Genomic DNA, 24,281 nt, shown 5'->3' with positions numbered 1-24,281 from the left:
ATAATCTGTAAACTGTTAATCTCTTACGGTCTAGAAAATACTATATTAAAACAGGATCTTAATTTTCTATGTTGTCCATAAAAAATTACATATTATTATATTATAAATTATTGACACAATTGTCAATAGGGCTGCCCCCGACCAAAGATTTTGTTGGTCGACCAGTAGTCGTCACTTATGGCGATTAGTCGACTAATCGACCCCCCACCTTGAGGGAAAAAAAAAAATTAAAAAAAAAAAAAAAAAACTTTTTTTTTAATAATTTTTTTTTTTTTTTTTTTTGCCCGCGGTCAGGTTGAGAATTAATTAATTAATGCTCGTGACTCCGGCCGTGTTGGGTCCGAGATTCAACAACAAGCCGGTCGGGTTTCACCGTTATTACCGGCAGAGTGCCCGTTTATCACCAATAAAAACAGATGAGGAGGGTAAAAAGTTACTGAGCTCAGGCTGTGTGACGGGGGTGCGGGGGTGGGGGTCCGCGGCGTGGAGCGGTGCGGGCATAGACATGTCTATGGGTGCGGGTCTCTGACTGCAGCGGGGACTATCATCGATCCGCTCCATGACACTGAGACTGACCGCCGGTGAGCGCTGTGGGACGGGACCGGGGCTCAGACAGCACCCGCCGCTAATGGTGACAGCGGTGATACGAGAGAGACTGCCGTGCCGTGTAAAAAAAAAAAAAAAAAAAAAAGTGTCACGTCACGACTTCCTGTATCTGGCCCTTCAAAATAAAAGCCCCATAACCTTTCCTATACGGTTCAGTCATTGATGTTGGCTTAATTTTGACAAGACACGGCTCCAAATGTTTTTTTTTTTTTTCCTGCGACCAATCGACCAATGAAATTCTGGTCGGCTAATGATTTTTTGGTCGACCAGTGCTTGGTCGACTATTTGGGGGCAGCCCTAATTGTCAATTAGTTTACACTGATAAATAATTTTAAAAAAATGTAAAACATACTAAAAGAATTGTTGAATTCTTGGTGTATGTAAGTACAATGCATAATATAAACACTTTTGACTGTAAATAGTAAAAAAAAAAAAAAAAAAGAGGTCAAACATTAAAAATACAGCACACTGCATCGGTACTTTTCATTACAAAAATGTGTTTTCTGTGAAAAAGAATAAAAATCAAAGCACTCAAGTTCAAACAATCGTGTCATTGAGTTTATGTATCAGGCACGAAGGCACCGTTAGTCCGGCCTGTCGGTCTCTTTGGGAGCGGTCTCTCTGTTGATCTTCCTCTCCTCCTGATGCTGGCTGACCCCGAAGCATCGGCATCTGAAAACGTGGCCTGAGACGACAGTGAAGAAGCTCCTGGCTTTTTCATCTTCTTTTTCCTTCTTGCTCTGTGGAGAAACCATAGTTTGCAACCAACATGTGTTATTTATTAACTATAATATAACATATCTGTCATAAAACTTGTGTAACATGCAGGCTGGCTTGGAGCCTCATACAGAGCTTAGCACAAGTGCCCTTGTTAATAAAATCAAGAACAGTTAAGTGAAGGAAGCCACTTACCTGTCATCAGTCAACTCAGGTTCGGTGTCAGTAAGGGCCGGTTCAGAGAGATACCGGAGTTCCCCTGAAGTACTGATCGCAGCAGAGACCTTGAGGAAAACATAACATGACAATCAGGACAGGACAGTAAATAATAAAAACATACACCCACATCCAATGGTAACAATAAAATGCATAAAAAGATTTTTTTTTTAAATAGTCTATTGCCACCTTGGTTAAGTCTTATCTACATGGACTTCACAACATTTCAACCACAAAAAATGATCTTCCCGAGGTGAGACATACATAAACATAAATGTAACCCAAGGAAATATGTAAAAATAAAAAGTAAACTGAGGAAAACCATTGTGGGTTGAAACACTGTGTACATTACTTGTCTTTTAATCCCACTGTGGGTGATATGAATTCACATAGACAGCTACAATTCCTCTAATAATCAACATCAGGCTTTTAGAAGAAAACTTCCAGGGCTGCAGCTGGTGTTTGATGGTCAGAAGACAGACTGAAGTGAAGTATCATTTTACAAAACAGAAACAGAGGCACTGGAAGTAAGATGACCTGTATCTGGTATGCAGCAAATTACAGTATACCTCCTCTTACAACCACAAACTGTTTCAGCTTTTACTTCAATAAGGTGGTTATAACAAAAAAACAACAACACTGTATCATTTATATTTACATACCCTGGTTGGTGTTGACCTGTCAATAGTCCCCTCAGACACGGCTGTGTGAGTAACATCTTCTCTGTAATCTCCTACAACAATAAAGTAATTCAGATGGAGACTGTTGGTTTATATTATCCAAAAGTGTGTGTGTGTGTGTGTGTGTGTGTGTGTACAAGAAAATAAAATCTACTTACTCTGATCCTCTACATAAGAAGCTAGAAAATATCCCTGCTGCCCACTGGCCAGGCGCCCAAACCACCAGTTGTCGTTGTCTTTGTACAGCACTTGGATGACATCACCGCGTTGTATGGTCAGTTCATCAGATCGATTCGCATTGTAGTCGTAAAGCGAGACGACCTAGAAGAAGAACACAGCGACCATGATTGGCTGAAAAAGGCTGCAACATGTAACTGAGCTCATAGCTACAATAATTACTTACCACTTGTTGAACAATGGCAGAGTCTGTTTCTGAATGTACGCCTGAAGAAAAGTGGTCAGGAAGCCTCTGATAGAGAGAGAAAGAAAGATAACATTTAATCTTAGGGAGGCTAGTTCGGCTCAGTTCCTGTTCATGTAGAAATTTTTTTAAAAAAATTGGAAGTTAGGAAAAATACACTTGTGAAACTGCAAACTGTCTTACCGTCTGAAGCCTTAAAGATGAAGTTGCTTTTAGACGCTGACCAACTGGACTGAATCTGCCTGCAAATACAAAACAACAACAAGGAGCAAACATGAATACAGAATATCTTAAAACAATCCATTGAGTTGTATTTGCAGAAATCACTTACGGATACATGTAAACATTACAAGAGGTCCATCTCTTTCTCTGTGTGTGGTGTACATGCCTCAGGAAACTCTTAACCACAACACTGGGTCTTGTTCACCTTATGCTATATTTTGTACGGCTATAATCCTCCTTGGAAAATATTTTTACCACACGTGTCGGGGGGGGGGCTGCAGTAAAAGCTATTCATTGGTTAAAGACAAATCACTGTGTGATTAACAAAACAAGCCACTCACGACTCTGGGTGCTCAGTGCTGCCTGGGGGATAAGCTGCTCCGCCAGAGAACCGGAGAGCTGCAGCTTGGAGTGCGGCGACAGGAGAGACGGAGGTGGTAATGAGGCATTTAATCCCGTCTGAAAAGAAAAGGGCCGGACTTCAGTGGCGCAGAAATGTATTCAATTTCAAAACGGCAGCTGGTATGATTAGGCCTCTTGATGAAATTTTCCTGGTCAGTGGTTGAGAGGTCAATTCAGAGACGTGAATGTCAAAGCTTTAATAAACAGTATGCATAATGACTTGGTAGTAGAAATGTAATATGCAGTGATAAGATTTGAGTTCATTATCTAAAGATCACCTATACCTCTATAGACTTAGTAATCAAAGGTGTGTTTATGGACTTCAATACTCACTGTGCCAGAATCTGAGGTCAGGCTCCTCCCTGTGTGTGTAAGGCTCATTTCATATCGAGGAGTGGACGACCTTTGATGTGGTTCCTACAAATGAATTGAAATGGTGTATGATGAGTGTTTGCACATATTCTATTTTAAACATTCACACTCTGCTTGTTTTAAAGTACATTTCAAAGAAAGAAAATATTTACAAGAACTGAATCCAGCTGTTCTTTCACAGACTGCATTTTCAGCGCGAGTCTTGCTGTTTGGGCGAACTGATCCATGGCTGAGGCAGCAGATCTGTCCTGTAACGCTGTGTGATCGGGTGTGTTGATGATGGCTTTGGTGTCTGCAGACGTGGATCTGCTCATTGCCTTGATGCTGTGCACTTCCAGCTGGGACGCTGTGTGGAACAGTGAGACGTACAGTTGTAACTCAATGTAATTACACTGACTGCTCATAAAATATTCAGGGGCTGGATCAACGGAAAAAAGGTGGGATTTGTCAGGAGGTGCTTTCACAGACCTTTGCGGTCGTACAGGTACACATGGACTGGCTGGCTCCGACCGAAGGCGCAGAAAGCCACCATGTTCTCATGGGGGTGGAAGGACACGGCGTGGAGGGCGGTGGGGTAGCAAAGCTCAGAGTACACTGCAACTTGGTCACCTGGGAAGGCAAAACACCACACAGTTGATACCACCTCAAACAATACTGAACCGACTATCTCCTTCATCACAGGACAACACAAGATCCTGACCTGTGTCTGTATTCCAGACATACGCCATCCCATCCTCACTGCCAGAAAAGATGAAGTTCCCGCATGGTGTGAAAGTGCTATAAATCCTCTCTCTGTAGTTTGTGGCTCCAGTGTACTTCTTCACAGCCAGACTGGAAAAGGGCGAATATAAATAAATGTAAAGAAAACATACAATAAACATAACTTTTGTCTGTTTATAGTATTTTTCTGTGCTTAAAGGGATAGTTCAACATTTTGCCATTGCCATAATCCCTATAGTTTTAGGAGTAGGTTCGTTACCTTTAATTGTCGGTGCAAGCTATTTTTAGAACGGCGGAGCAGAGCCGCGAGCTGCTCAGAGCTACGCTATGGAGTTGTTTTCGAGGTAAATTCATGCGAAACCGCTGATGCGCTTTCCCGTCGGAGGCAGTTTTTCGGCAAGCAGTCTCTGCATTTGCCTAGAAAACAACTCTATCTTGTAACGTTCCGTTATTATCTCATAGTGTGGTGATTGTGCAGGTCACAACTTGTCCACCAAAGCGTTGTGGAGTTGTTGGATTGTGTATTTGATGAGTTTGATGAGGGAAACCAAGAAATCCCATTAGCCTACGTAGCCAGGGATGCAAACGGGTCAGGACCAAAAAAGAGAGGAATTTCCCGGGGGGGGTTAGTGCTCACCATTAACAAATAAATACATTACAATATCACGGAAAGGCAATTTCCAGTAGTTCAACCCCAACCAAGTATTGAGTGCACTGCATATAGATGGACATAGTTTTCAGAGGGCCAACATTTCTATATTAAAAATGCTTTAAAAAAAAAAAAAACCTTTGCAATATTTCCATTTTGGAGATACTGTATTTTAGGTCTTCACTGAATGTTAGTCATAATTATTACTATTAAAATAAACTGAATAAATAAAGACATGTGATGTTTCATTCAGTGTGTAATGGACATATATATAATGTGTTAGTTTCACTTTAATTGAACACATTCTACATCGCGGAGGTGACGTCTTTCCACTCAGGGCTTCCTTCACCTCTGAAACGGGGCAGAGCTCCGTGGAAACACCTGCCTGACACAGCAACGTAGGGAACCGTGCATGTCCGCGGCGCACAGCTCCACATGCACGGGGGGGAAAACGGCGTTGCCGTCGCACCGACTGCACGCGGATACGCGCCGCTTTAATGAGCGCGCATGTCGCGCGTCTACATTGGAGGTCGGCTGTTATCAGTATAATCAGAGACAACTATGAATGAGTTCGCCTCAGTTTCACGTGATTGTCACTGTCAGCCTGTTAGAAAAACATTTTACTGACCCCAGCTGAGACGCTGAGACCCCCCCCCCCCCCCTCCCAAAAACAAAAACTCTTCGGATCTGAACGATTCACACAAGTCTCCTAATTGGTCATGAAAAAAGCGAGTTTCGCTTTTCGGCGCGCTGTTTGCATCCATGGTAGCATATCTCTGAGCTGCTCTCGACTCTGCACCGCGGTTCTAAAAATAACTTGCAACGACAATTAAAGGTAACAAACCTACTGCTGTGACTATATATGGGCCAATTTGCCAAAATGTTGAACTATCCCTTTGATAAAACAGGAGTTTCTTGTAACTTCAGCTGGTGCTGATTTTGCCTTATTTACATTCTGAGGTCCATCATCCTCAGGACGCTGTCTTTGGCGTGGATGAGCAGGCACCGCCCGTTTGGATGGAGCTGCAGCATGTTGATGGGGATACCGCTGAGGTCACTCTCATCAATTTTCTGCCCAGAGACAACACACTTCAGGTTACAGCAGAATATTTTTTGTCTATTTCATGTACCACATCTCAAATGTTACGGTTCCTGTACCTTCTCTATACACCAGCGATGACATGACTGATGCTGCCTGCTCTCATTTACTGAAGTCCTCCACACGATGATGAGGCCTGTGTTGTCTGCAGAGAACATCCTCCTGCCTAATCATTTCATGGCATAAAGCAGAAGTGACATCAGGAATATGAAGGTGCGTTACAAAGAAAGCCAAGGCTCACATTCAATACACAGAGCAAAGAGACAACAATTTGCTTTATATAGAAAGTAGCTGATTTTCTGATCTACTTTTCCAAAAGGACTTGTTGTCATGGTAAATTGCGAGTTTAACAGCTGAGACTGGCTAAATAAAAGCTTCATGCATAAATTAATTAGTTCATGCCTAAAATATTGAAACCATACAAACTTTAAATTATTCAGTCTGTGTCACGTGTACTTTATCAGGTGTATAACAATGTGTGCACCATTTATCAAAAAAAGAAATCACTTTAACCTACAAGTGTGAAGGGGCAAACATTTTACAGGGGGTTGCAATTATTCTCATCTTGTACTTAACTTCATATACAGATAAAAAAAAACACTGTGATCGTCATACCTTCAGAGTCAAAGCAAACTGTGTTGATAAAACTGCTGTGACCCTCAAACTCCTGCAGCAGCTGGCCATTCACGTCATTCACGTCAAGCTTCCACACCCGCACAAGGCTGTCGTAGCCCCCGGTCACCACCAGGTTCTGGGCCGTGGGGTGGTACTGAGCGCAGTACACGAAGGATGGATGAGGGAGCACCTTCTGGGCTGTTCCCAGAAGCCTGTCCACGTTCCACTCTCTGAAGGAAAGGAGCAAGAACTGACTGTCAGAAATGTTATTTTGTACAAAAATGTGTGTATTTATCTAACATATAATAATATTTAAATGACACTATTGGCCCAGACAGTAACTACTGGCCATAGGCTGCAGCTCAAAACATGCTGTGTCACTGGTGTAACAAGTACTGTCTGCTGCTCATAAGAGGAACACTTACTCCCCCTAGAGGCACCTAAATAAAATAACAATTCAAGCAGCAGCAGTGACATCTCATTCACCACTGTTTCATTCACTCCCAGTCATGATCAGTGATATGTATTACTTTATTTGATGAACAGAAAGTTACCTGACAGTTCCATCGGAGGAGGCAGACAAAAGTCTCTGGTCGTCTCTGGACCAGCAGAGGTCGTAGACTATTTTGAGGTGACCACTGAAGGCAGCCAGAACCTTACCCGAGGGAATCTCATACACTGGAACAAAAAACAGGATTTGTGTTTATATTACTGACATAAAAGACACCCACGCCTCTCAAGTTAATTAGCTGGTAATTTATGCTGAGGAGTCCAGAGGAGTATCAGCAGGGGAGGGAGGTGTTTTGCACAGACAAAGTGTTGCTTACCTACAACAGGGAAAGCATCTCTGTCAGCACAAGCTGCAGCCAGTATTGTCCCAGCATGAGAGAAGAGTACTGTGAAACAGCCCATCTGACCGCCACGAAAAGCCAGCATGGGCTTGTTAGGAATCCGACAGACCTGTAACAGAAAATGGGCTTGTTAGGAATCCGACAGACCTGTAACAGAAAAACTCCTATAAGGCATGTGCAGTCAACTGTGTTAGAGCAACGACCAGACCAGAGACAATTAAAAGCTGAGACAATCCAATGTGTCTGCAAAGAATTTTCCCCGTAGTATCCAGTCTGCTTTTGCACTGACCCACTCTTTATGTGTCTTGTGATGAATACAGGTTGGACCTGTTTCCAAGAATGATTTATAATACTTCATCATAGTGGTTTTATTTCCCTTAGAAAATAACCAAATCCTAACTGTGACTGCTAAAATGCTTCTGCTACAAGAGTAAAAATCTTATTTTTCAGGGCCAGTTAACTCTACCGACCTGACCAGGCAGCCTGCTCCATCTCAAGATTGTCGGCTTGCTGTCCAGAGGCTGCATCAAGCTCCTCTTAGTGACCTCGTTCTGCAGTTCACTGTAGGAGGTGCTGCCTCTCTCCTCCTGCAGTGCCATCATGGAGCGGATACTAGGATCCACCTGCAGGACAAAATCCAGCTCAGCTTCAACACTGGAGGCTTTACTTCAACTAAAACAGCACCTATTATATGACTAATACATAGCATTTCAAACATAACATATTAGTAGAAATGTGAGACATTATAAGGACATCCAAAGCTGATGAAAAGACTTACATGTTCAGGGAGTTTAATGCCTTTCACTGTGACATAAAGCGTGGATGTGTATTTGTTTCGTGGGTACTTCCTCCACCACTCCACCACCTCTATACCTTTACACTGCTTCTTCGACCGAGGCGGGGGACAAAAGAGCTGGAGACGGAGTTTACTGTCGATGTTCAACACGCCATTTGTGCCAACAAGCTAAACAGGGGGCAAATTAAAAAAGAGTTGAAAATACATAATTAAATCTAAGCCAGAATGCTGTTTTTTTTTTCAAAGTGTCCAGTTCAAATACAGTACTATACCTTCAAAAATGCCCATGCAATCTTTCTGAATCCTCGTTCATGCTTGTCAGCATCTACGTTGGCTCTTGCTTCTTCCATGGTTATGAAGTCCAGAATCTTTACAGTGTCAAATGAAGCACAGTTATTGATAGTAACAGTGATACTGATGTAGTACAAATATTTCTGAATGAAACGAACTCTTACCTCAAAGAAAAGCATGACTCTGGGGCTTTCTTCATTTTGTTCAACAAAGTAACCAAAACGTTCATTGAAGATGATCTGCTCCTGCCACTCGGGGATGATTGATTTGTTCTTCTTGAAATCAAACGGTTGAGTCATGATGGGGAGAATGTGGCCGACGTTCTCTTGCTCATAAAATGAGGACACAGGCCGATGGCTATGAAAATAAGACATATTAATGCATTATGAGCAAACAAAAAGAAAACCGAAGACAAACATTTACATTGTTTATTGTTCATGATGTTTATTGAGACTTCAAAATAACTTTACTTATAGACTTTACTAAACACATAAAACCGGTACTGCTAATGTTTCAAGTTATGATAATTTATCTAAAGAATGCAGATAGTAGGCAATAGAAACATAAATGCAGTAAAGTATACAGTAGGCTGAGAGTGTCAGTTCTCACCTGTCTTCTTTCTTCACATAATTTCCAGTGATTTCATCAACAACGTGGATCTTCACCATTGGGTGTGAGATCAGTAGGTCTGTTTTGAGGCGGTCTGTTCTGTGAACGTACACTCCCAGCACGAGACTGTCATCAAATGTTAGTTTCTGTGGTGCCTCTGCCTCGGTTTCACTCTCATCTTTCACAACTGAAAATGGGAAAATTAAAAACAAAACAAAACATGAAATTCATCATTATCATATATTTTACTGACATAGTAATGGAACTTAAACGATTTCCTGCTATTTAACATTCATTTACCATGTTTCTTCTTCTTCTTTTTCTTCTTTCCTTTGGATTCTGATTCATTTTCTACATCAGCATCCTGGTCTGCAACTTCATCTTGATCACTGGTGGAGCGACAGTCATTAATACATAGCTTAATATCTAAGTTAAATCAGCGAAAACACTGTACCCTGTAGCCTTAAGGCTAAATTAAAAAAAAATATTGAATCTAAATACAGAATATTAAAAAGTATACACACCAATAATCCGACTCTGTGACCACAGATTTTAGCTTCTTCTTTTTCTTCTTTCCAACATCGTTATTCAGCACAACACTTTGGGAGACAACACTTTCTTCTTCTGTCTTGACTCTCGTCTTCTTTGGAGTCCTCTCCTCCTCCTGTGCAATCTGCTGCTGGTATTCATGCAGGAGCTTGTCCTCTGCATCCTCCACCTGGCTCTCATCTCCACTTTTGCCTTTCCCCTTCTTGAGTTTCCGCTTTGGTTCCTTTCCACGGCTAACATCATCTGCTTCTAGGGCAACCTCAGACTTGGCAGCATCTGAATCCTTCTCAATGTAACTTGTGGTGTCTTCGGACACAGGGAGAGAGGGGAGCTCCCTCTTACTCTTCCTCTTGGCTTTTGATGTTTGAATCTCCTCTTGGTTTCTACTGTTGTTGATATTAACTTTATCTGCAATCTCTTTCTCTCTCCTTTGGTTCTTTGTGTAGCGAGGGCTTCCCTCTTCAGGGTGATATGTATTCTGGAGGATGGTCTCATCGTCTTCTGTGTCCTTCTCAAGGTTCAAATTCTTTTTCAGATTCTGAAGCTAGAAGGATGGATACAACAAGGGAAATGTCAGTACTGTTGTTTTCTTTCCATTTAATAAGATTTCAATCAGTGTATTTGTATGTCCTCAGTATGTTTAGACAAAGGTGGTGTACATAAGCATTTCAACACTCAATGATCAAATCTCGGAAATCTGGTGTGATGTTTCCCACCATTGGATGCACAATATTAGAACACATACCACAATGGTCTCGGACGGAGTTTCAGTGGTTTTCTTTTTCTTTTTCTTCTCTGTGTCAGTGTATTTCTTGAACACTTCATTGAATCTTTCCCGGGTCTTTGCCCGTTCCTCTCTCTCACCTGTAGAAAAATGTTTAAAAAGAGGTTACTTTATCATTAGTAAGAAAAGTGAGCATTGGACAGTTAATGTTTAGATCATGGTCAAAACATACATGTGTTGCTGTAGTGAAGGCCACATAAGTACTGTTTAGGTTAGCATTTCATTTTTGTTGCACCATTTCAGATTAAAAAAAAGTAATTTATTTACATCCATACATATATAGTATATATATGAAAAAATATAAAGTCTTGCTTTTTAAAAAAATATATAACTGAGACAACACAATAAAACATTTATAATGCCCCCAGATTCAACCTACTAGACGTATTCAAATACTGATGATGATGCATTTCATATCCTGTGTACATATTGCTGGTAATACTTCCACTTCAAACAGAACATTTACAACTTTTACAGACCTGCTGGCATCCTCGGGCACTGTAAGGTCTCTCATTGTGAGTGCAAAAAGAAGACTAATCCGGGGAGGAAGGCTTTCATCCTAAAAATAAAAAACGTTAACGTAGCATAACAAAATCTCTGTTGGATGATCCTACAATGGTTTGTAACGCGTCCAACTAATTCGCTTTGTTCAGCTGGGTTAACACTTTTTTCCTGCACGTTTAATTTGAACGAAAACATTAAAATAAAATCAGGTTATATTTTCTGTGGTATCTGCTCATATTTAAGTAAAACATGTCAGGAAAACAAACCTGTGCGAACCAACCGCTAAATACCGTTAGCTACTTTAAGCTAGCCTGCTAAATGCTAACTTTAGCTATGTGGCATTTTTAACTTGTTGCGTTTGGTAAAGCGGGATTTAGATAATTCACCAAACAGTGAGAGCCTGTAATAAAACATACTTCACATGAACGTATTCAAAGAGCAGGAGATGAGTTATTTAGGAGTAACTGCGTGTATCTACCCTGCACTGATTGTGTCGTCCTCCAACTCCAACAACGACGCTGCGACGGTTTCCAAGTCAACAACAGCCAAGGGTGAATGGCTATGACGTGTGGATAGTGTCATAGAGTATGGGGTGTGAATAGTGCCAGGCAGTATGCGGTGACTTGATGCCGGATTGTGATGCCGTGGTTTGGGCTTGTGGCTTACTGACAACTGTATGGGATGTCATAAATGACAGAAAACTGGACGGCTGTAAAGTGCAGTTACAATTGACATAATACCGTATTTATCCAAGGTAAATGTCTCTATGAGCACTAGGCTTTTCCAACGAGAACCTCAGCACAGTAGTCTTAGACACACATATAGGCTATTAGCTCTTGTGCATGTGAACTGCGACCTCCAGATAATGAACTAATTTATCATTGTACAGTGTACATAATGTGTGTACATTTTAATCTGGCACACTTCATACAGAGGTATGTCACCGATGAGAGGTATGGGTGGTATGAGGTATGAGACAAAGAGATGACTTAGGATACTCCTTATTAACCTTTGCAAATAAGAGAAGCCGTACATCACAGTTTAGGAAGCAGTTCAACACCATTCCTTCATTCATCTTTAAATAAATTCTACCCTGGATTTTTTGTTTGTTTGTTTTATCACATTATGTTTTTTTTCATTATGTCTTATTACTATTTTCATTATTATTATTATTATTATTATTAGTAGTAGTAGTAGTAGGCTAGTAGAAGTAGTTTATGTGTTGTAACAAATGTTTAAAACGTTTATTGTTATGTGAGAAGAACTAAATGAAGGTGCAAGTCGCGTGTCGTCCTCGGGGGGCGTGTCCACGTGCAGGTGTTTGTCAGACAGGCAGCTGCCACCTGCCGCAACAACAGCTATCGGAGATGCGACCATGGCTTCCGGTCTTTGTGAGAACTGCTCACGGCTCCTCAAAGAATTCGCAGCTATTTTACGGAAAGCCTGGAGAAATCTTGAACGAAGAATAAGGGAGGTTTTCAGAGAGCTGTCTGAATGTATCTGCTTCAGGAGTTCACCTGAGAGCACTTTCCTGAGGAGGCCGACTCGAGAGTTGCCCTCTCTCCACCTCCTGCACGGTAAGAACACTTCAGACATGTTTACCTTTGTTTGTAGAGCACTGTTTTGTGGGGAAACCCTATACAGTCTATGGGGGAAACACAATTTTATGCACATAACCTGCTTTTTTATGTAAGAGATTAACTTTATGCAATTGATATGTTGCAGATCCATATCAAACTGACAGTTGTACTTTAGGTGTCTTCCTGTTGTGTCACACATGAAAAATCTGTTATGGACTTTCAGAAATCATGTATAAAATCGAAATAAAGGTTAGTAATAATAGTTTTAACCTTTCCTTCTTCCTCTAGATGATGAGGCCCAGCTTCTCAGTCAGGAAGGTCTGCAAACACTTAGCAGACTCGCAGCCTCAGAAAACCCTGATCACCAAATGACTGCAGCCATGTACTATCTACATCTCAGTCATCAGTGTGAGTAAAGAAAACAAACTGATTTTTATGTTTCCTCTGACAAGCTGCGATGATAGACCGGACTGGTGGATCAGAGACACATTAAAGGAGACCATTGTTTCCGTCTCAGGTTTCTCATCACAGTCACTGGCTGCTGAGATAAGCTCTAACGGGTATGACCAGTATTATGCAAATTTTCAACTGTATTTTATTTCTTTACAGTCGGCAGATAACACCAATGTGTGGGTTTCAGTACTACTAAGAGGGAGAAATACAATGATTTTATGTTGATATCCCACAATATGCTCATATGTTTCACTTTACTATTTGCATCTTGGTTTTCTTTTTTGTCAGATCATTGCCTTAATATTAAAAACAGTCAAAACAGATAGCAGTTTAGCTCACTTGGTAGAGCTGCCACCCTATGTTGAGGCTACAGTCCTCACTGCAGGCCGGTTCGAATCCCGCATCGGGCAGCCCTTTCCAGCATGTCATTCCCCCTCTCTGCCTCCCCATTTCCTGTCTCTCTCTCCACTGTACTATCAATTAAAGGCAATAAAAAGCCCAAAAAATATATTAAAACAAAAAACGAAAGAAAAAACAGATAGCAGTATGTGGTGAACTATCTCATGTCCAGATGTTTTTGTTCCGTGTCAGTGAAATCTCCCTTACCAGACGCCTTCATGGAGCCGGTCATGACGTTACTCTTGTCCACTGACCTGGACGTGCAAAAGAGCACCTCTCTCGCCTTGGTCAAACTGTTAGCAAAGAACAATGGTAAGAGATCGGACTCACTTAAAACACAAATGTGTTATTCATGATCCTGAATGTGCCCTCTATGTTAATTCACATGGTTATAAATGGTGTCCCATTAAAATCTGATTTCAGTGTGTAAAGAGTTGGTGATTGAGATGGGGATGCTGGTGCCCTTACTGGAGTTGTTCCAGTCTGGAGATGCGAGCGCTCAATGTCACTCCTGTGCCTGCGTTGCCATGCTGGCCTCCTCAGGTCTGTGCAGAGCTTACTACAGAATAAATAACCTTTTTTATTTTGGTGAAAAGAGAGAGAAACATAAACGAAGAGATATACTGTATAAAATGTGCTGCGTATTGTTAATTCTCCAAGCTACCATGCGGGGGCCACAGTAGACTTTGATAGTGGGAGTGTAATTTGCTTTACTTAAATTCACCCGGGAGGACGGCACTAACTGAGTGTTACATGGCAACAAATGATGGAGATGGTGATAAAGGTTCAGCATGAAAAACAAAATGTGTTTCATAAAAGCTTCTTATGTTCCACAAGCTTTAAAAATACTTATGGTCTAACAGGGATGGAAATTAGATGCAATAGTGTAGTTCTGTCTATATAAGTTTGTGTGTGTGTGGATATATATTCTTCTTTTTCATACAGAATCAAACAGAGATGCTCTCATGGTGGATGGAGTCATGCCACTGCTGGCTTTAGCAAAATCCTACGACCCACAGGTGCAGCAGAGCGCAACCTGGGCTTTGTTACATCTCACACAGTCAGGTGGGATAGTCTCTTTCAAATGTCATGTTTTTCAGAGTTTGCACCTTGCCTAGAAAAAACTTTTCTCCTCTTTTTGTCTCCTCAGATTGGTCAACGAGGATCTTGTGTCAAGCAGGAGCGATTCCTGTCTTGGTTCTCCTGCTGCAGTCTTCCGATTCAGAGGTTCAGTTTTGCAGCTGCACTGCTCTGTGCAACATCGCTGCCAATCAGGAGCATCACCCCAAGCTGCTCAGCATCGGGGGTCATTATCTGTTAAAGTCTCTTTTGACTCTAATGTCGTCGTCTGTACAGAAGGTAACTTTGAACTTCAATGAGGCAGCACCAGCAGCTGCTTTTTTTGTTTAGGAAAACAATGTTTGATATAATTAATAATAATAAAAACATTCTTGTATTTGTAGAATTCAGCTCAAGCCTGCAGATGCCTACACACACTCTCAAAGAATGGTAATTAACACAATGATCCACCTGAGATTGGCATGATATAGGTCCAGCAGACAGTGTTTGTCCATTTTTATGTGCAGTTCGGATCCGGGATCAGCTGATGGAGCTGGACTGCGTGTTGCCTCTGAAGACGCTCCTGAGATCCTCTGCTGCAGTGTGCGCAGAGCCAGCAGTCACACTCCTGTCTGCACTGTCGGCTCACCCACCAAACAATGTAGGATTTCCAAACACACACAGTTATGAGGAAGTTGGTCACTATCTGTATGTTAGATCTGTTAGTTTGTTTAAAGACGGTGGATTACACATTTTGATACTTTCATAGTATTTATATAGCACAGATCTGCTTTATAATAAAAAAAGACTTGTCAACAGCACACTTTCTACCTTGTAACACGTTTAAAATCCACATGTTGATAGTATTTCCTCGGTTTGATTCCAGGAATACCTCGTGAGTGAAGGACTGCTGGATGACATCGGTCAGCTGCTTCATCATCACACGTCCAGCTCCACGATAATCACCCACAGCTGTGTGATCATCACTAACCTGGGTAGCTCTCCCATGGGTCAGCAGGTACTGTACTGTACAGAGCAAGGTTACAACTCATGATTTCATGTCACATGTCTGTAGTAAAAACACACGGGTGCCTGAGTTACATAAGCGCTCGATCAAGTCTTGTTGAATCCCATCTTTGTTATCCAGGCTGTGATGGAAAGTCCGTGTTTGTCAGGCCTCCTCCGGGCTCTTGTGTCTCCCACACTGTTGGACGAGACCTTGCTCCATGTGACATCATGCTTATATCGCTTGATAACGTGTGGTGAGTGACCTGGGGCTTGATAAAGATTGATCCCCTGCATTATATCTCTCATCTTAATATTTATCATCATCTCTAACGATTTCCCTCTGATGCAGATCCACTTAGGTTCAAAGTGTCGGCGGTAATAACAGCAGAGCAGGTTTCAGGACTGGTGAAGCTGTCAGGACAAATACAAAATCCTCTGTTGTCATACAACTGTGCAGCCATCATGAGCAAACTGGAAATGACCGGTAATGTACAAGTAGAATATAAAATGTCAAATTCACTAGTTTCTATTGTGTATTATTTTATGTTATTTCATGTTTTCCTGCTCCTGCTCCTGCTCCCTTAGATGAGGTCATCAGATTGCTGAGACCACACTACGCCACCATGTCGGAGTACCTGCTGGTATTTCTCAAGAAGAAAGATGTTAAATTCCAGCAGCTCGGCATAGTTACAATATTCAACCTCCAGAAAGGTTTGTATTTGTTGTAAATTAAATTTGTGTAGCAGTCGAGGTTACTACAGCCATTTTGATATTCAGATTTTAGCAGATTATCTGAAGCTCTTAGACTGCTCTGCTCTGTCTTCCTCTGCAGATGGAGACTTTTCCTCCCTGCTGGCGAACAGTGAGCTGGAGGTCCAGCTCAGGAAGGTGCATGCGCAGACAGAGGAGACCAGACGTCTGCTGCAAATGATTCAGCCTCTTTCTCCTTCCTCTGTTAACCCTTGACTTCCCCTGACTCTGAGACGTATACATTCATGCACTGTTGCCAAACAGCATTTTTGTTTTTTTTTAATCACAGTTTTTATGTGTTATTTTTTATGTTACTTTTTATGTTACTTTTTTATGTGAATCACGGTCAACATGTCAACTGAAAAAACAAGACAAAGATGCAGCATAGTATCAACTTTAATCAAATATGGCATATTTTAACTCCAACAGGTTAACAAGTGATAGTTCTAAGCAGTGCTTAAATTATAGGATCAAATACTGATGATCGTCTTTTTTTATATGCTTTTATTATAATAAACTCAATAAAGACAGCAACTGGCAGTGCAATAAAGGCTTTGTGCATTGTATTATCTAAAACGGCACTCACAAAACTGAAGCAAAGTCTTTGGAAAACTAAGTTCCATAGCAGCTTTGAAATATGTGATTGCTTTACCTCACAAAATCAAAGGGAAGCATAGGAATTAATATAGAAAAAAAAACATTTCACTAACACCCTGAACTCTTGTGTTCTCACGCACAAAACAGCGACTTCAGCCCGTCTAATTCCACAGTCACGAAACTGAGGAAGGAAAAAGTGCTTAGGCAGCAAGAAATATCAGGTATATTTACTATATAATCACACACAGCAAAGTGACTAAATGCACGACGACCTCAGTGAGGCGAGGCTGGGATTTTATACGCTCATTCAAAGTGCTAAAGGAGGGTGGCGAACTGGCTGTACTGCAGGAATTCCCGTCTTTCACAGAGAAATCGCAGCTCTCCATCAAAGTCCTTGCCCACTTTGTAGGTGCTCAGATGACCTCTGCAAAACGCACAATAGAGAGACAAAAAGAAGAAAAAGAAGATATCAAATGAAATCTCAGTTTCAGAGCAGCTTACAGCAACTGTGATGTGTTTGATCTTTGTTCAATGATGCGTCTTCAGGGTAGGTTTTTTTTCTTCTTTGAATCCACCAGTTTGAATACCGCTTTCATCATTTTATCAGCCTTGTTTGATTTTATTTTTTTCAGGCATTGGTTTCCAGACTCATGTAAGGCACCGTGCCTGCACAGATCACATTTGAGAATAAATGAATGATACTGATTGTATGGTTTGTAGACACTGTCATGGCTTTTTTCAGCTTGATTAGGAACTAGCTGGGTGAACAATGAGGTACATCTGTGAGTTTCTAGGAGCCTGACTTCTATAAACTCACTAGCTGATACCAAACATCAGAATCTGCCTGGTTGTTGGTGTTTATGTCCCACCCTGAGGGCGAGTCATGCTGCTGCGTCTCACCTGCTCGTTGGTGGGTCTGGATTTCCTCGAGGCCTGTGAGCGTCCTGAGAGACCTGCGCTCTTTGAAGGCCACAACCGGGACCATGTCCTCCTCGTTCTCCAGCCGCAGCGCTGAGGACTTAGTTCCCACTGGCAGCTTGACGGCATGCTCTATAGTGCCATTGGGAACAGGCTCTGTGTTTTCCTTTGGTTGGGCTTCCTTTGGCAAGATCCTCACTGGTGCAGACTTCTGTGTTTGAAAAGGATTAACTAATTTAGTCAAGGACAGGCTATGTGGCTTTCAGAAGTGGAGTTGGTTAGTTGTTAGTTGATGCCTGATGTGCGTCATAAGAGCCCTGGAGCGATGTACTTTTAAGAAACTGCACAGTAAATCTCACCGTATCTGGAGAATCTGTCCTTCTGGTCCTCCGCATGATCTCCTCAAGTCGCTGGAAAAAGCACAGCTTTCATTAACGCTGTCACAGAAGCCTTTGTAAGAAAACTCAGTCTCTTAAATAAAACTAAACATTTGATACTATTGATCTGACGGTGAAAGACAACACATAGGTGTGTGGGTGTATAGTAATCTGATCACTTGGAAGAAACAAACAAACCTCAGATGTCATGAAACATTACAAATATGACATAAAATAAATTAGTTTAAATTCAAATAAATGAAAAATAATAAGTATATTCATCCTCAATATGTCTGAAACACTAAACTCTGCCCATATTTGTAAATCAGCCTCGGTTTGAAGCAAGACTGTGCAAGATTAGAGGATCCCACGGGACTGATGCAGACAGGCACCAGGTTCGCTGTGACTAATTATTGGAAATTTCCAAAACTACACAACTTTTAGAAATATATCTTTGACACGCAATAAAAATCTGTGAAAAATCACTAGAACCATCCCCCATTGTGTGCACTCTTTGGGGTGGCTTATTTCAATTGGTCTCCAGGTGGTATGGCAGAAAATAATTGTGTTTGAGTGGAGAGACACACGGCCATCAGTGGGCATTAAGTTAAACAGAAGAGGTCACGAGATTACATTACAGTAGATTCACTTAGAAAATGTTATTTATTCAATTTAGTGTTCAACTTCTTGGCAGAAATTGAATTGAAATTGAATATATTATTCATTTACTTACCTTTGTATCCATTGTTGTTTTTTCCCCTTCTACTTGCAATTTATCTATAACCTTGTATATATTTGCTGTAGTCTGTCTGGTTTTGTCTAGCTCAACTGTCCTTATAAGGGGCTCAGGTTGATTAAAAATATATGCTTTAAAAATACATTGTACAGTATTATCTTTTTATCTCGTCACCTTTTTGCGTGCAAGCCGATCAGCATCTTCTTTTTGTGCAAGGATTTCTCGCTCTTTTTGCATCTGCTCTGCCTTCTCCCTCTCTTTGGCTTGCTCCTCTTCTCTCTGCATAAAAAAACACAGAGCAGATACACTGGGAATCAGCACAAAATGGGAGAGTGCACCTTCTAATACAAATAGCTGCGAATTACAAGCAAAAGCCATCCATTAAAATAGCACGTTGGCAGAGCAAATGTTTGCTCTGACCTGTTTCTGCAGCAGGGCGGCTTCCCTCATGGCCTGAGCTCTCTCTTCCTCGGCTTGTCTCTGCTCCTCCTCCTCCCGTCTCCTCTTCTCCTCTATGAGACGCTGAGCCTCGGCCTGCTGTCGCTCTCGCTCCTCTGCCCTCCTGCGCTCCAGTTCCTCCTGACTGCGCCTGGGCAGGACATAAATTGCACCAGTATCAGCCGCCTGCCTCTGCAGTGCTTCTGTCTTGTAGTTTGACATGTTTTTTTTTTACCGTTCTGCCTCCTCTCTCTCCAGGCGCTGCTGCTCCTCTCTCTCCCGTTGTAGTCGGGCCTCTCTCCTCTTTTCAGCCAAGAGTCTGGAGGCCTCCTCTCGGTCTGTGGTACCGGCCGAGGGCCTGCTCACGACTTCAGGAGGCTTTGGAGCTGGATGAGAAGACATCTGGGATGGACCTGATGAGAAATAACATCAACATATGGTATATCTGAAGCAATTTAGATAGATGCATTTTTAGTTTCAAGCATTTTCCCGTGGCTTACTTTCATCTCTGTTTGTTCTGGTTGCAGCCTGTGTCTTTGCGCTGGGCAGGTTCAAACGAGGAGTCTCTGGTGGATTCCTATCCCTCGTTTTCTCCTTCTGACCTCCAGCTGATGATCTGACAGGCCGTGAGTTACCAGGAGCAAGGGCAGAGCTACAAACAGCAACATCTTCCTCAGGGACTGATGGGAGCTCGAGCTGCAGCGGGGTTGAATGTCTGCTAATTGATCTACGGGAGGTCCTTGAAGACGCAGCAGAAGAGAGCACATGTCCCACTTTGTTCACTTTACTGTGACTGTGTTTCGACGTGCAGGTGCACACAAGTGTTACCTACCGCTCCGGTGAGGGGGAGGGTGTTCGGCTCTGTGTAACCGTGGCTGGCTTCACGTTGGTTTTGGCAGCAGGTGATCTGATAGCTGAGACGCTGTTTGATTTCCTCTTATTGGCATCTTGCTGTTTTGTAGCTTTGATCTAAACCAGAAAGAAAGAAAGCAAAAAGATATTACATCATTGAAAATACCGGCAGCTGGGTGAGCCTAAAAATAATACAAATCATATATTATTGAGAAGCCACAGGAACAGCTAGATTTACCTGCACTGGATGGATGTTTCTGTTGTTGGGGCTTGGAGAGACAGAGGCGGATGGCCTCTTTTGGACAAAACCAGACTGCTGCTGTGGTTTGAGAGGGGTGGTGGTGGTGGTGGTGGTGGTATTCATGGAGTGGAATGAAACTGCACGGCGACAAACATGGACAACTGAGCCAGTGTTTCGTGCCATAAATATGGGAAATTGGAGAAGTTATGCACAAATGTGTGGGAACACAGTGAAAAGTGATGGAAGTGTGGAGCAGAGCGTCAACAGAGAGGAAAACAAGCAGCGTTAGTCACCAAAAGGGCCTGGAAACGTTAGCTGTTGTAGCAGTAAAGCTGTAGCTGTAGTGCCTTATAAATGCACTACAATCCATTAGCATCGCTTTGCCATATTATAAAATCAAATGAGTAGATTGTTAATATCAGGGAGGGGGGGGCAGTACCTTCTTCTCCTGACTGGTAGCCAGCACTCTTGCTCCTGGCCAGATAAGAGCAAGTGGGGGTAAGGAGGCGACTGACCAAGTTCTTCTCCCATGGTGTCAGTGGCAAGCGACGTGGAGCTAACATATTGATCAGTATAAAGTTTTCAGTGCAGCAAAAACAGAAGATAAGGCACGCCAAGAATCGTTGTGTTAAGATACAGTACAGATGCTGTGGAATATGGTGTTATGAGTCCAGGAAGATTATGTTAAAAGCAGCAGAAAAAAAAGAAAGCATATTCACGTCTGCTTACTATTCTTGGTGGTTTTCCTTCCTCTTGTGTTTTGACCGAGGCTCTGTGTGGCCTTCTGGCTCTTCTCTATGGTCTTACGTACAGCAGATTCATGCCGCTCCTTCATTCAGGAAGAAAAAACAAGCGTCAGTGTTGATCCTGAGCTGTGAAATGAGTCATAAAAACTTTCTTATTTCCCCCGTCATAACTCACCTTCTCCTCCTTCAGTCTCTGCTTACGCTTCTCCTCCACAGCAGCACGCCTCGTCTCCTCTCTGTGTCGGTGTTCCAGGAGTTTCCTCTTGCGCTGCTGCAGCTGTTGTTCATAGTACTGCCTGGCCCGCTGCTCCCGCTCCAACCTGCTCAGCTCCCGAGAGGCTGGGGCGAAAAAAAAAAGAAAAAGAAGTGAACCAGTATAAATAGATTTATGTTCATCTTTTTTAGAAATTGAGGACGGTGCATTAACAGAGCAGTATGAAGTGTTGCACCCTAGGAGCTCACTTACCAAGCAACTTCTCCTGCTCCTCTCTTCTCTCTCGTGCTGCTTTCAGCCTCTCTTCAATGTTATTTTGTCCATTAACCACTAGAAAGCCCAAATAACAGTCACTGGTTTGCACTTTGATATTAAGGCAGTCTGTAAAAGGACGTCAAGCTGGTATCCTAATTACATCACGTGTTAAAAGAGTGAGTGTGACCACAGGTTTAACAGAGGGCTGTATCAAACCTGGAGCGGGTCGGAGAGGAACTGCGTTGCAGATTTGGGCAGGCTTTTGAACAGGACAGGCTGCTTTCTTTGCCTGCGTATTTGGTTTGATAAAAGAGCCATACTCTGAAAGTGAGGGGAAATATTTACATATTATTCAGTGAGAAAAAAATACACAATCTTAATTATAATGGATTTTGAACACCTGAATGTATCTTTTGGCACAACAAATTATATAAGGCAGCTGTTATATATAAACAAAAACATCTCTAAGAATCTGCTGTGGCCTGATACGATGGCCTTAGGGTCAGTTACAGATAAAAGAGCCATTATAATCAGCAAACAAAAAAAAGTCAAGTCCTAAACACAAGACTGAAGAGCATTACTATAAATGCACAAGGGAAGAAAAAAAAAATCACATGAATCCGAGTGCATTTCTTTAGGGTAAAAATGTCAGGATGCTCATTATCTTATGGATATTATGTAATCTGTGTCCACATATGACCCTTTGTCTTCTCAGCTACAACATTAATTCAAACAGGGAATATATAATATGTATTTTCTGCTTTCATGCGTCATCAGTATGATCAGATGGTCCTGTGTTTGTGATCTATAGCCATCCTGGCTTTGCTTTGAGGAACGGCTTGCCTAGATCAGATCAGCTACAATTCAAAACCTTTTTTAAGCAAAAGCAAATTGCTACCAACCTGATGCTGCTTCAAATTGGCTTCTCTTCTTTTGGCTGTCGACCGTACGTGAAGACAGTGGTCCCAGTGATGGAGGGATGACACTCTGTTTCTTCTGCACAGCCATCGTAGCTATTGAGCCTGGCATGCCAATGCTCACACTCAAAACCCCCCTCCTTTCTCCCATCCCTCTCCTCCTCCTTCTTCCTCCTCCTCTTTTGAATTTCTATTTCAAGATGCCTTCGGGTTCTTGCTGTCAGAGAGCTGTGCAGGGGACTGCCTCCTGCATCAGCTGCTTGTCCATCTGTGCTTTACAAGCCAGGAGAGTGAAAAGCAAGAGGCATCCAGTTATTCTCTTGTCCAGTGGGCTGGAGATAATTTAAGGCAGTGCAGCTATCCACAAAGGAAATTTACCCCAGTCTCCTTTAAGGTTGTGGAGGTCTGGAGAGATTCTGATCCTCAATGAGTCTCGTCTATAAAAGGCGACTCCCCCTTTAAAGATCTCACCCTTGTGAGCTGCTCTGCTTTACTTTCGCATAATATAGCTGTGTCACTTTAACTCGCCCCCACCACACCGCCTGCTTCCTAGATGGAAGTGGCCGAAGGGATGCAGCGTTTCCCGGAGACAGGGGGGAAAAAATGGAAGCAGAGCTGAGAGCCTGTCTTCATGAATTATTACCATGACAACAGTGCTGTAATATTCAGTGACGCTTGGACATCAACTTGCTCTGATGTAATTAGTGTTCCTGGTAGACATGGTAAAATTTGATTTATTTTCACCCCCGTGATTGTTCCTTTGAATGAAGTGGTCTGACCACTAGATGGAGGTCTTTCTATCTAGACTACAAGTCTGAAGTCAGCCTGCCCCTTAATGAATACAGCCACATTCAACTAAATCTACTCGGGCCAAATGTCTAAAAGCCTCACTAAAATAAGGTCATCCAAAAATATTGTTATTGTTATCCTCTGCTCCTAAATGCACTTATTAACTTCTCCCATGACTGATCTGACGTCAACCACCCAGCCACATTCAGTTGTCCCAGTGCCCTAGTTTTTGACTAAAATGGCCAGCATGGCCAGTATAGTAGCCTATATTTAACATTGCAAAATCATAAGTTTTACCCTACTCATGAACATAAGTTTTAGTTTATGCAGTAAACCAACACCATATCTTCAAACTCATGTTTGGAAACAAAACAGTGGCATAATTTGACATCTTGCAGGCACTGGTGAATTAATTAGTTGCAAAATTAGTTGGTAACATTTGGATGATGATACATAATAATTTCAATTTCTTTTTAACTCACTGGCTCGTGGCTTCTTATTTAAGAGTTTGTTCTTTGTCCTTGCCATTTAATATATTTAAATGATTGACCTAAAATTATCTCTCACCATCCTGTTGGTTCTTGAGCTGAACACTGTGTCTGCAGCAGGGCCTGGTCAGCCTCCATTGGGATGATGTGGCCCAGGTTCTGGTTTTCCTGGATCAATGCCACCCAGCATTTTGCCAACACACATCTCCCTGACAGGCTGCAATCAAAGCTTGACTTCAAATTCTCACACAACAGATTTTTTCATCCAGACATGCTCAAAAACAAACTATTTGAAAAGCAGATGGGCTACATGTTAGTTTACTATTTCTAATCATATTTCCCTAATATTTTAAGCACAGTT

General features: G+C 42.0%; 3 protein-coding genes across 3 annotated transcripts; 1 reads left to right on the top strand and 2 right to left on the bottom strand.

Moving 5' to 3' along the window:
• Positions 1-968: 968 nt before the first annotated feature.
• Positions 969-11,638, bottom strand: ahi1 (Abelson helper integration site 1). Its single transcript, XM_083997725.1, has 26 exons — positions 11,582-11,638; positions 11,079-11,158; positions 10,561-10,679; positions 9,791-10,359; positions 9,567-9,655; positions 9,267-9,453; positions 8,822-9,014; positions 8,639-8,734; positions 8,349-8,534; positions 8,041-8,193; positions 7,547-7,679; positions 7,274-7,397; positions 6,720-6,949; positions 6,164-6,270; positions 5,958-6,076; positions 4,337-4,467; positions 4,105-4,245; positions 3,789-3,982; positions 3,598-3,681; positions 3,204-3,321; positions 2,824-2,882; positions 2,623-2,688; positions 2,378-2,540; positions 2,202-2,272; positions 1,519-1,607; positions 969-1,346 (listed from the first exon to the last, which is right to left on the bottom strand). The coding sequence occupies exons 2-26, from the start codon at positions 11,086-11,088 to the stop codon at positions 1,166-1,168; spliced, it is 3,612 nt and encodes a 1,203-aa protein (XP_083853851.1). The 5' UTR covers positions 11,089-11,158; positions 11,582-11,638; the 3' UTR covers positions 969-1,165.
• Positions 11,639-12,478: 840 nt separating this feature from the next.
• On the top strand, positions 12,479-16,568 carry LOC311005397 (uncharacterized protein; the record flags this gene model as incomplete). The annotated part of the gene is made up of 13 exons (XM_083997791.1): positions 12,479-12,680; positions 12,972-13,091; positions 13,728-13,847; positions 13,959-14,078; positions 14,481-14,600; positions 14,686-14,894; positions 14,999-15,044; positions 15,122-15,255; positions 15,481-15,612; positions 15,742-15,856; positions 15,952-16,086; positions 16,188-16,313; positions 16,435-16,568. 13 exons carry the CDS (start codon positions 12,479-12,481, stop codon positions 16,566-16,568), a joined length of 1,713 nt encoding a protein of 570 aa, XP_083853917.1.
• A 696-nt stretch (positions 16,569-17,264) lies between these two features.
• Positions 17,265-22,767, bottom strand: map7a (microtubule-associated protein 7a; the record flags this gene model as incomplete). The annotated part of the gene is made up of 15 exons (XM_083998543.1): positions 22,629-22,767; positions 21,943-22,047; positions 21,724-21,801; positions 21,433-21,596; positions 21,241-21,340; positions 20,951-21,067; positions 20,509-20,672; positions 20,251-20,387; positions 19,919-20,157; positions 19,654-19,831; positions 19,401-19,569; positions 19,155-19,259; positions 18,227-18,277; positions 17,819-18,078; positions 17,265-17,373 (listed from the first exon to the last, which is right to left on the bottom strand). Exons 1-15 carry the CDS (start codon positions 22,753-22,755, stop codon positions 17,265-17,267), a joined length of 2,103 nt encoding a protein of 700 aa, XP_083854669.1. The 5' UTR covers positions 22,756-22,767.
• Between the last annotated feature and the right edge of the window lie 1,514 nt (positions 22,768-24,281).

This window comes from Trachurus trachurus (assembly GCF_905171665.1).
Source record: "Trachurus trachurus genome assembly, chromosome: 22".
Lineage (NCBI taxonomy): Eukaryota > Metazoa > Chordata > Actinopteri > Carangiformes > Carangidae > Trachurus > Trachurus trachurus.
Note: the sequence above shows the minus strand (reverse complement) of the source record. Positions and strands in the feature narration are given on the sequence as shown.

Bases quoted from the DNA above. Each gene is read 5' to 3' on its own strand.
- ahi1 (XM_083997725.1), bottom strand. The intron at 10,360-10,560 runs GTATGTGTTCTA...CCATCCTTCTAG, and splicing joins CTCCGTCCGAGACCATTGTG to CTTCAGAATCTGAAAAAGAA. The intron at 8,735-8,821 runs GTAAGAGTTCGT...GACACTGTAAAG, and splicing joins GAGTCATGCTTTTCTTTGAG to ATTCTGGACTTCATAACCAT.